Raw genomic sequence first — 12,019 nt, forward strand, 5'->3', positions numbered from 1 at the left:
TCGTCCCGTCTTTGCCGATCCATTCGATCGCATCACCTGTTTGTCATCTCCTCAACTTCCTCTTTGTCTTAGGTATGTTTGTATTTTATGACGTGTTTAGGGTTTGGTGTTTGTCAAGTTTACAATGTGGATGTTGTTGAACAAAATAAGTTTGTATTATAGCAATTACAATTTCGTCGTTGCTACAATATGAATGTTGTGTGAACAAATTAAGTCTGCATTGTAGCAACTATGAAATCTAAATGTTAAGTGAATTGAGCATGTCTGTGTTGTAGTAGCTACTTAATTATAACTACTACAACGTGAATGATATTAAACAAGAGAAGTCCGTATTGTAGCAACTATGATTTCGTAACTACTACAACATAAATATTAATTGAATATGTCAAGTCTGCATTGTAACAACTATTATTTTATAGCTGCTACAACATGAATATTAGATGAACAGATAAATCTGTGTTATAACAGCTACAATTACGTAGCTGCTATAATGAGTATACAATGTGAACAATTTTATAACAGTAACTACTATAACGTGCATGTAGTGTGAACTGTAGTGGAGGCCAAAATCTTAACAAACATCAAACCCTAAACACGTCATAAAATGCAAGCCTACCTAAGACAAAGAGGAAGCTAAGGAGACGACAAGCAGGCGATGCGGTGGAGTTGATCAACAAAGATAGGATGAGATGGGTGAGCAAGATATTTTGAAGCAACAAGGAGAATTTGAAGAGTCATGTCCTGTTTGATTTTCTTTTAAAAATATTCGATTTTAATTCTGTTTAATCGGTTCAAGATTTAAATTTAAAATGACCCTCAAAAAATATATTTGAGGGTGACTGTGTGAAATTACAAGGAAATTAATGGGGGTGAGATAAAAAAAATTAAAAAGAGATTTTTTTAAAATTTTAAAAAAATTTATATATATATATAATACTGAAAAAACTAAGAAATATCCGTACCAAAAGTTTTATTTTATTTTTATTTTTATTTTTCTTTTGAAAGGCGTTCAGATCTCCGGTTCCGACTTCCGACCACGCTACTTTAGTCGCGCTCGGAGCAAGGAAAAACGAGAAACACGTGCCGCGACGCTGCCTGGCCGCCCAAGTGGGCCCGATGGAAACGAAGGCGACGCGCAATTGTCCGAGGGCGAAGAAAGTCCACTCAAACCTTCTTCATGCCACTCCCACGTGCTCGTTTTACCACTGCCGACGATCCTTTTAACGCTCCCCCGGCTTCACTTCCTTCGTCCCCCCAACTTCTTAATTGCGGTGCCAGTGTCGGCGTTGCAGATCTCTGCTGGCGATGGAGGGAGCTCCGGATCAGCGCCGCCCGTCGCTCTTTTCCCCTTTCCAGATGGGCCGATTCCGTCTTTCTCACAGGTCTGCTGCCTCATCCCGATCTCGACTTTTTCTTTTTTTTTTTTTTTTTTTTTGCTGTCTCCGAGTTTCAGATACGATGGAACTTTGATCTTTGAGTCTTCTGTTTGAGCGAGCGCAGAGTTGTGTTGGCGCCGATGACACGGTGCCGAGCGGTGGATGGGATTCCAGGGCCCGCCCACGTCGAGTACTACGCGCAAAGGGCCACCGATGGCGGTTTCCTCATCACCGAAGGCACTGTGATTTCGCCCACTGGTGCAGGGTAATTTCGCAATTGTCTTTTTTTCTTTTACTTCTGTGCAATCTATGCGATATGGCTCTGATCGATCACATTGGTTTTGCCGAAGTTGTCGCGGATATAAATTTAAAACTCGGTGCGACTTTGAATGTTGTTTATGCTCGAGTTAATTATTTGAGCAAGCCGTGCCTGCTCAACCAGGGTAGTCCGCTTTCTTTTATTAAGCATTATTCTAGGGTTTGGTGCGTTATCCTGTAGCAAGGGTGGTCCATCTGAATTAGATAGAAAGTGATATTATAACTATCACCATAGTTTTCGATGGGAGCAGCTTGATGCGTTGGAGCCTGAAAAGGAAGGAAAAGAAAATACGGAATTTTGTAAAATATGATGTCCGAAAAATAAGGTTTTTAAGAATTATTTTTTTAATAATTTGAATTTCATGCATAATACACTTTGTGCAACATCAAATCAAAGCCTCAAATCACACAAAAAATTGGAATTAAATGGATGATGGTAGAAGATAATTATCCCACATAGAAAAAAAAAAAACCTCACACGTCACATAGAGATTATTCAAAGAATATTTTTGTTTAATGAAAATTGATAAATTCATTGAAATGGCTACTCTTTTGTAAACTTCACTTAACATTCTAAGGCTCTGTTTACTCCATGATGTGGATTGAGGAAGGAAAGGAATTAAAGCAACTAAAGCAACGGAAGAGAAAGGAAAAGAAAAGGAATGGAAGAGAAAAGAATTATGCGAAAAGTCTGCTGAAAGGAAGAGGAAAAGAAAGAGAAAGGAAAGAAAAAAATAAGCAGTCGCCAACGGATGGGTAGTGCCGAGTTGGACATGCCTGCGATCATGTGGGGCAGTCATGCAAGGCCGCCCGCATAGGGCCACGCGAGGCGGACGCATAGGGTCACCCTGCGCAAGGAAATTGCGCAGGGCCGTGCAGTGCCGCCATGTGCGAGGCAACCACACAGTGCCCCAAGCGTAGGGTTGCATGAGGTGGTCGTGTAAGTCAGTCCGCGATCACTCATGGCTAGCGGGGTTAAAAACAAATTAACACACCAATTCAATTACTCTTATCGATACTATTGTACTCTCTAAATTAACAATGTACCAAAATCATTAAAACACTACATTAAAATGATTATCAAGTTTATTGCTTCCTTAAAGACTAATTCTCTCACGCTTGGGTATGTAATTTTCACTCACCGGAAGGTATCTCACTTGGTGACATTGTGATAAAAAAGAACTGAGAGTCATATGAACAGGATAAGTAAAAAATTGAACAAATTTTATATATTTATATAATTTGTTTCCTATAAGTACAAGGAAAATTATACAGATAAATATCCGATAAACAAAATAAAAATCAAACTAGGAATTAACAAGTCGAGATCTCTAAGCAATTCTATGTACTAGTTAAAACTAACTATGATATCAAAAGGGTGTATGTGCCCATGGTTAGAGAACCAAGAGATATATGCACAAGACAATCAAGAAATTCAACAAATTTTATATATTATTTTATAAATATTTTTTTCTATGATTATAATGAAAACCATATAAATAAAACATCTGATAAACAAAACAGAAATACAACAAAACAAAAATCAAACTAAGAATCAATAGGTTAAATCTTTGAGGCACTCTATATACTAATTGAAACTAACTATGATATTAAAAGAGCAAATGTACTTGCAAAACTGGAGGCCAAGGAAAGTAGATAATAAGCATGAATTTAATCTTATTTAAGAGGTCAAGAAACTAAAGCAAATCGTAGTTTTATATTGCAATAAGTTCTTTAGCTTATACATATATGGATATATAAATATACCTATAATCATCTACTATTTGTATTTGATTGTTTATCAATATTTGGAGTTACTACTATAATTAATATCATGTTATATCATCAATTATTATTTAATTAACGTGTATAATTAACAGTAATGATATAAATATTTGCATGTATGAATGTCACCAATGATATAACTATGACATCAATGCTAAAAGTATGTTAAATTAACTATCAATAAATCGAAAGAAGTGTAACTAAAACTAGTGTGCTCATAGTGTAATAATATCATATACCATATCGGCTAAAAGTGCACTCACCGATGGTATACGACAATATAGCGGTATCACACAAATACCCACCCACCTTTATACAATTGAAACTTATCAGCAATCAACGTGCTCCACTTGAACTAATATCTACAAATACAATATAAAAATAATTCAAAATCCTAGGTAAATAACCAATAATGATAATAACACAAAAATTCAAAGTCAAGGGATCAAATCTTGATCCCACTACCTCTATTTAATCCCAATTCTTACACGAGATCTACTAGTATAGAATAACAAATTCATATATTTCCTCATTTTTCCGCATCCTAAACTAGATACGCCAACCTAAAATAGGAATCTAATAAAATAATATATATATCTTGCAACTTTCCTTCAACCAAGGAAACAACGAAGGTGTTTCGTTGATGTGAAACACTCGAGCCAATCGAACCTTTAATTGGTGGTTGTACAAACAATAACCTGTTAAATGAGGAAACTAGGAGGTTTGAAAATCAAGAAATACCTACGATCCTCCTTGGTTCTTGGTTCAAGCAATAGGAGAGCTGGTGGTTCTTGCCTTTGGCTCTGGCAGCAACTGGTGGAGAATAGCAGCACTTGCTGCAATGAACAGTAGCATCAGTATTTGCTGTTGTTGACTGGGAAAAGAGGAAGGAGTTGCTACTACTGCTGCTGGCTGGAAAACAAAAGAGGAGCTGCTGTTGGTGTTGACCGGAAGAAGAAGTGGCTGAAAACCTGCTGTTGGCTTGCTGGAGAAAGACTTCAACTTGATGCCCAAATTTGGTGTTTAACAATTTGGTTTATCTTATTTTGTCGATTGAAAATTTTGAAAAATATCATTTAATATTTTATCGGTTCCATTTTTTTCAATATTTGATTTTTTTTCTTTACTAAAAATCATATTTGACATCCTCTTCCTAAAAGAAATTTGCTCCTCAAATTTATGTACTTGAGAAAAAGTGGCATTATCTATGTGCATTCCATCCTCATGCTCCCAAGTTGTTTCCTAATCGAAGTGGTGTTGTCACCCAACCTTTACAAGTTGGATGTATTTGTTTCAAAATTAATATTCCTTACAATCTAGAACGCCAATTAGCAATTACTCATAGGTCACATTAGGTTAGAGTGGTACTGTGAGATCCTCCAAGACATGTGTTGGATTTAGAATATACTTTTGCAACATAGAAATATAGAAGACATTATGCACTAAGACTAGGGGTAGGGCAAGTTAATAAGCTATTGTACCAATTCGTTCTAAAATTAAAAAGGTCTAATAAACCTACAAGCTAACTTCCCTTTTAAACCAAATCTTTTAACTCCTTTGATAGGTAGAATACGAAGAAAGACATGATCATCCACCACAAGATTTAGAGTTATTATTTATGTAACTCTACTTTTATAGGAAATAGTTTAATTAATTTGTCTTTTCACTTTTGTCATTACATTCTCATACATATTTTTAATTATTTCAATTTATGTTATGCTAAACTTTTATTTTCTAAAATTCTCCACATAATTTCTCTTGAAATTGTCATAACTTTTTAAACTTTTTCTAGGTTAATAAATACTGTGTAAGTATTGCTTCTTTTTTCAATACTTTTTAAGAAACTATATAGTTTTTATTGTCAACCTTTCAGACATGAATAGAAATTAATTTTCAATCGCCTGGTTTCCTTCCTTAACCTTTTCTCTATCATTCTTTTCTAAAGTTTCATAGTATGGATTATTAGCTTAATACCTCTATAATTTGCACAATTTTATATATTTTCTTTATTTTTATACAAGGGGACTAAAGTAATACCCCTATAACTTTGTAAGCCTCTAAGTATATTAACTACCATGGTTATAGAATAAAATAGTGTGATAAATTAAGTATAATGATATAAATATAATGGATAATGATGATATGATTTTTTTATGTCCATTAAACTAAATACAGAGTTATATAAATTTAAATTTATCAACTAAATTAACAAAAATTACGAGCTTAGGCCAATGTCTAACAAGATGTGGAGCACTATTTCATCCATGACACAGTCTAATCATAGGAAATAGGTTTGTACAAGATGAGTTCATCATAGAATATCTAACATGTTCATATTTCATCATTCTATATTGCTTGAGTAGTTTTCAAAATGATAAAATCAGCTAAACATTGGAAGAGCTAAATTTACTTAAAAGTAGTGATTTCTGTCAATTTCATAGCATCATGTCTATAGCCTCAGTTCTTTTCCTTTTTTCTAGTAATTTGGCGTCAGCATGATTGGATCATGCTAGCCTAAGGGGACCAAGTTCATTATTACATTGTACCTTAATTAGCATGAGATATTAACTGATTGGTATCCTGTATTTATGTTATTGTTGAAGGTTTCCTAGGTGCCCTGGAATATATACACGAGAGCAGATAGATGGTTGGAAGATGGTTGTTGATGCTGTTCATGCCAAGGGAAGCATCATCTTTTGCCAATTATGGCATGTTGGCAGAGCATCCAATCAAAGTATGCATGCATGTTCTTTTCCATTTTTGTATATTTTCTCAAGGATATAGAAATAAATATACAAATATTTTCCATGGTTATGGGGCCCAAAAAATAAGTCAGGTCTATCATTCTTGATTAAAATTTTCACTCTTAATTATAAACACTATTTAATCAGATGGCAGAATTATCCTCTGTAATTCTTCCAAAAAAATTGACCAGATTAGAAGATCAAGAGTGAAGCAAAATAATGAAAGAGAAGAATAGAGGTATACTTCATCCAAGTTCGCACTTGGCCCAATGCTCTAGCCGGCAAAGAATTGTCTAGACATAAACCATGTTCCAGGTGTAGGTGGAGTTAAAGAATCCTATTAGTTCCGCTTATTCCAATGGAGCCAACATGTGAGCTTTTACACTGAGAAGAGTCAAGTGAGTGATTGGGAGAATCTAAGGGTGCTTTTAAGTGTTAATGGTGTTTCTAAGTGACAAAGGGTTTGATTTCTTAAAAATGTGAATATATCAGACAAAGAACACACTGAATATACTCCAAGTTGTAGTATATCTCTCATCAAAGTTTCTCCTTGAAAGGAACCAATAAATTGAATGTGCCCAGTAGATGTGTCTTCCAAAGAAATTGAACATCTAGGACTCCACTATTAGAAGGATGGAATGGAAAGATTTTGCTGAAAAACTTAGTAGAATCCCCATTTCAATCTTTTGATATAAAAACAACTATGTGGTGTTAAAGATTATTTAAAAGCTCACCAAGAGCGAGTAGGCAAATTATATTTGATATTAATAACCCATACCTTTGTATCACTAGGATATTCAGAAAATTTATGAAAACGGTATTATAGATTGTTATAGACATAGTGCAATCAAGATCCTTCAGTAGGCCACAATATAGCTTTTAATACCATGCAAATGCTCCAAATGGAAGACCATATTTAAGTGTAGTGTTGTCAAAACCGTTTTCCTAATGATAGATATACCAGTGAGACATTAGATTGCTCAATGATTTCCCATCATCACTTTGTTAAGCATGCAAATCATAGAATAAAAAAACTTAGACCACCATTCGCCTGATGTAAGGTCAAATCTGCCCCTGATGCCATTACAGGAGTTCCTCTATCCAGAAAGAAGAATATCTTCTTTTATCAAACTCAGTAATCACCCTAAACCCTAGGAGATGGAAAGGAAAGCAGAGTAGAAGAACACAATCATTTCTAGGTAGTAGCTAGCTTTCTAGCTTGCAAGTTGGTTGTTTACGTTTTGTGAATGTTGGTTCCAAGTCTTGCTTGTAAAGTCACCTAATTTTGAGGGGAAGAGAATGATTGTATATTGAAAAGGGCATGATAGAGCATCTAGATTGTATAACACGTTGGCCTTTGGGCAAGAAATTCTATTGTGCTAACTTAGGGAAATCCATTGGCGCCCTATAAGGGAAAGAAGGGTTACACTGTCATATGCTTTTCTAACCAATTTGACAAGAATGTCATTTCCTCTTTTACTTCAGTAAACATGAGCTGCTTCATGTATGATCATTAAAAAAATTGTAGTAAACATGCTAATAAGAAAATGCCTTCTGAAGACGATTAAACTTTGAAAGATCATTGACTCTGTATACAAGAATTTTACATTAAATCTTACACAAGCTGTAAGAAGATAACCTTGAATTTTGAAATCAAATAACCACCATTTTGTGATTAGAAAATTGTAGAATTTACTGATTTAGGAGATGTTCAACTATTCTTCAAGGAATTGGGTAATCAGGTTGCAGGTATCATTTCCGTGAAAATTCCATGTTTTACTCTGGCATGGTGACCTTTTTATAGTAGTATGATTCCCTGCTTCTTGGTTATATGACTAGGACCTCCAAAAACTATGCTTGATCCGATAATTCTCATAACGAAGGTTAACAGACATAGATAGCAATGAGTAGAAACAAGATGTTCTCCTCTAAAATTTATTGGGAGCTGTATGTAAGTAAAAGTTAAATTGGTCAGAATATTGATCCAACCTTTTGCTATACAACATCTGCTATTTTTCAAGTGAATTAGTTACCGGCATATCTAGGTCAACATGTTCAAAAAGGCAATAAATTATGCAAATTTAGTAGAGTCCTTGGAGGGCTAAAACAGCTAATCCTTTCAGATAGTGACTTGTTCATAATGCACACACCTCACAAGATCTAATTATTCCGACTCCTTGATCAAATCACAATAACATACTAAAGGTTGCTCGATATAGCTTGAGCATCAGTTGAGGCAGGTACTTTGGTCAAAGGAAGTTAAAATGGCAGACGAAGTGGTTAAGTGCTCTTGTTTTGGCTAACTCTCCACTATGTATTAACTGGAAGTGTTTGTATGATCTGGAAGGTGGCACTATTCCTTGGTTTGAATAGCTGGAGTGAAACTTCAGTTGAGGTGAGCCTTGTTAGGTGAAGAGGTGGCAATGACTCATCGAGTAAAGAGGTGAAAAGTGACTCGTTAAAGTGAAGTGAAGGAGTGACCCCAAGGGATGACTCCTTGTAAGGTGAAAAGGTCTCCTTTTGAGGTGAGCAGGTCTCCTTGTAAGGTATTCCAGATGGCCTTGGGAGGTTTTCAAAGAAAATTAGAGATGTGAGTTTTCATTTGCCATCTTGATCAGTTACACATGTTCATGATTACCAATGACAATGAGTTTTCAAAGACAATTCCTTTATTTCTATCAAGATTATCTTCTCATGGATGTATTCCTTTAGAAAGAACCTGACAAATTCAATTTTTTCCCTGAAGTGTCAAGCTTATTTATTTCAAAAACCCATTCATTTCCTAAAAAATATGATTAGACTAGGTTTGATGCTAGCAAGAGGATTCATAGGGCATCAATTAAGGTTCAAGGATTTATATTTTCACAAGAGCATTGAAAAATGTAATCACAACGTTGAGCTTCACTTTGGAAGGTGCAGATGAAATCCATGTGACTAACCTGGGATATGTGACTAACCTGGTCATGATTGAAGTTGAGATGAAAAATGTTACGTTTTGGTACTGGATAGAAAATGGATATGTACCATCCAACTGTCTGAAGAAGTTTGGAAGCATGGCGAGATCACTTTGGTAGAAAATTATCCTAATCTACTTGGTAATAGCTATGGACAGAGCCAATATTGACTTTGGTCATCAGATATCTGATACCAAATGCTCTTATCACATTACTTCTCTAAGAAAGCATTAATTATAAGTTGAATACAAAGAGGTTTGACTTGGCAACATTAAGGTATACCATGTCGACCAGGGTTAGAGATGTATCTATTTTTTGTATAATAACATAATGTGAACACTGTTAGGCATTTGTGATTTTCTCATAATGGGAATATCCTTGTCACCAGAAGCACTCATATGAATGAGTATCAATGTTCTTATGTTAGAGCACTTGAAATTTGCCAGAGAGGTTTACTACTTATGATTTATCAAGGCATTGAATCATTTTATCAGAGGATTCAAGTGCCTATTTTGGTGGATCCAAAGGGTTGCTAAAAAGGATGATGCCATATATATGGTAATGTTCTTCATGCAACTGCATAATGATCTTCCTTACTGCTTGACAAAAGGAAGAAAGATGAAATCTAAGGCTCTAACGACTCTATAACTAAGATAGCTAAAGATATTGACGACGAGGCAACCAGGTTTGGCAGGTCAACCTGGTGCTTTCTATTGATGATTGTTTTTAATTCTTGATCAACCGGTCAGTGAATTAATGGCCGCTAACTTATTTGCTTAACTGGTCCAATCAGTCCCAAAGCTTTGGGTGTGTTAACTTCACCCGTTATAGTCGAATACATATCAATGCAAATTTACTGTTTTAAAGTTTTGTATATCTTCCACAAATCACCGTAGTATTCGGCTACAGCTAGTTTTTTTTTATTATTATTGTTCTGCACTTTTGCTGCTACTACTCTGTATTATGTTGCACCTTTGTTCTCTGCAATAACCCTCCAAGAACCATTAGCTTAACCTCTTCTAGTTGCCATTTCCTTCACCAGCAATTGCTATGGTTGTGATAAAAACTTGTCTTTGTATCTGGCAGTATACCAACCCGGAGGTACTGCAGCGCCGATATCCTCGACCGATAAACCGATAAGCGGGAGGTGGAAAATACTAATGCCCGATGGCAAGTATGGCAACTATCCAACGCCCAGGCGACTAGCCGCATCTGAGATCCCTCAGATTGTCCAGGACTACCAGCAAGCAGCTATCAATGCAATTGAAGCAGGTACTTCGATACTGATAGAATTGGTGTTCAGGGTGGGTCTCCAAATCTATATTATAGATGGTACCAAGTTATGTCACAAATGGCATCAATATGCCCTATAAGTGGTACTTAAAGATCTCTGTGTTTGTGCTGGTAGTGTCAATTTTTAGTACAAATTATACCCAGTGATATCAACTTGTGTTATATATCTCGGTTTGTTGAATTTCGACGAAGCCGAAACAATACACTTCTCCGTGCGATTGTCTCTTTATCCTGTTTGTGTTTAAATTTGGGCGCATTTGAAGTTTTATATTAAATTCTTTTTATAAATATTGCTTTTATTAATTATAGTGTTAATGTTTGTTTATTTATTTATAATGACTATCTGTCTTTGTATCGATGTGTTCAGGTTTCGATGGCATCGAGCTCCACGGCGCCCACGGCTACCTGATCGATCAGTTCCTCAAAGACGGCATCAACGACCGCACCGATGCGTACGGCGGCTCACTGGGGAATCGGTGTCGGTTCCTGGCGGAGGTGAGCCAGGCCGTGGTCTCCGCCATCGGCGCGTCCCGGGTGGCCGTCCGCATCTCCCCCGCCATCGACCACTTGGACGCCTACGACTCCGACCCGCTCCGCCTGGGCCTCGCCGTCGTCCACCGCCTGAACGCGCTGCAGCGCGACGCCGGCGAGCGGCTCGCCTACCTCCACGTGACCCAGCCTCGGTACGTGGCGTACGGGCAGACGGAGGGCGGGCGGCACGGGAGTCAGGAGGAGGAGAGCCGGCTGATGCGGGCGGTGAGGGATGCCTACGACGGAACCTTCGTGTGCAGCGGCGGGTACACGCGGCAGCTGGGCGTGGAGGCGGTGGAGCAGGGCGACGCCGATTTGGTGTCCTATGGCAGGCTCTTCATATCCAATCCCGATCTCGTGGAGCGCTTCAAGTCAGATGCGCCTCTCAACAGGTACGTGAGGGCCACCTTCTACACGCCCGATCCTGTGGTGGGCTACACCGACTACCCCTCTCTGCATCAAACCCAAAGGTCAAGGCTGTGAAACTTAATTTCTCTTCTTCGTTGCTCTATCTATTTCAATTATCGCAGGGATGCTTGATCTGTTGGATGCATAATGCTCGCTAGCTTTGATTGTGATGACTGTTGTTATGTTTTTACTAGAACGATTTAAAAAGAAACAGATATGTGTTAAGCATGTGGTCTTTCTTGTCTAGTTGCATTTACTTGCTCTTGTTTGCTATCGAATTCCTAATCGATATGCCAAACTACAAGCAATACCTTATGCTAGTAGGATCTTCTATTTTGATTGGAGTGGAAACATACTCTTCTATTTAGGGCACAGGGATAGCATATCATTGCATTTGATGCTTCAAAATTTAGCATAAACATATCAATTACTTGTATGGAGCATTAATAGTGGAATCCTCTTCTTCTGACTTTAAGCTACATTTGTTTATCCCAATTACAACAGGGTACATGCTATTCTTATTGCATCGAACAAAGATATCCATGTTTCTGAATCATAAAATTACATGTGAGTAAGGAAGCCTTTAAATTTAGGAATCAAGAGAGTATAA

General features: G+C 37.0%; 1 protein-coding gene across 1 annotated transcript; it reads left to right on the top strand.

The window, feature by feature from the left end:
• Positions 1–1,201: 1,201 nt before the first annotated feature.
• LOC141836028 (12-oxophytodienoate reductase 7) lies at positions 1,202–11,637 on the top strand. The gene is made up of 5 exons (XM_074723437.1): positions 1,202–1,382; positions 1,501–1,641; positions 6,083–6,213; positions 10,264–10,449; positions 10,838–11,637. Exons 1-5 carry the CDS (start codon positions 1,306–1,308, stop codon positions 11,482–11,484), a joined length of 1,182 nt encoding a protein of 393 aa, XP_074579538.1. The 5' UTR covers positions 1,202–1,305; the 3' UTR covers positions 11,485–11,637.
• The last annotated feature ends 382 nt before the right edge of the window (positions 11,638–12,019 follow it).

Source organism: Curcuma longa, chromosome 10 (genome assembly GCF_044706935.1).
Source record: "Curcuma longa cultivar G26 ecotype Majalengka, Jawa Barat chromosome 10, ITB_CL_G26_1.1, whole genome shotgun sequence".
NCBI classification, from domain to species: domain Eukaryota; kingdom Viridiplantae; phylum Streptophyta; class Magnoliopsida; order Zingiberales; family Zingiberaceae; genus Curcuma; species Curcuma longa.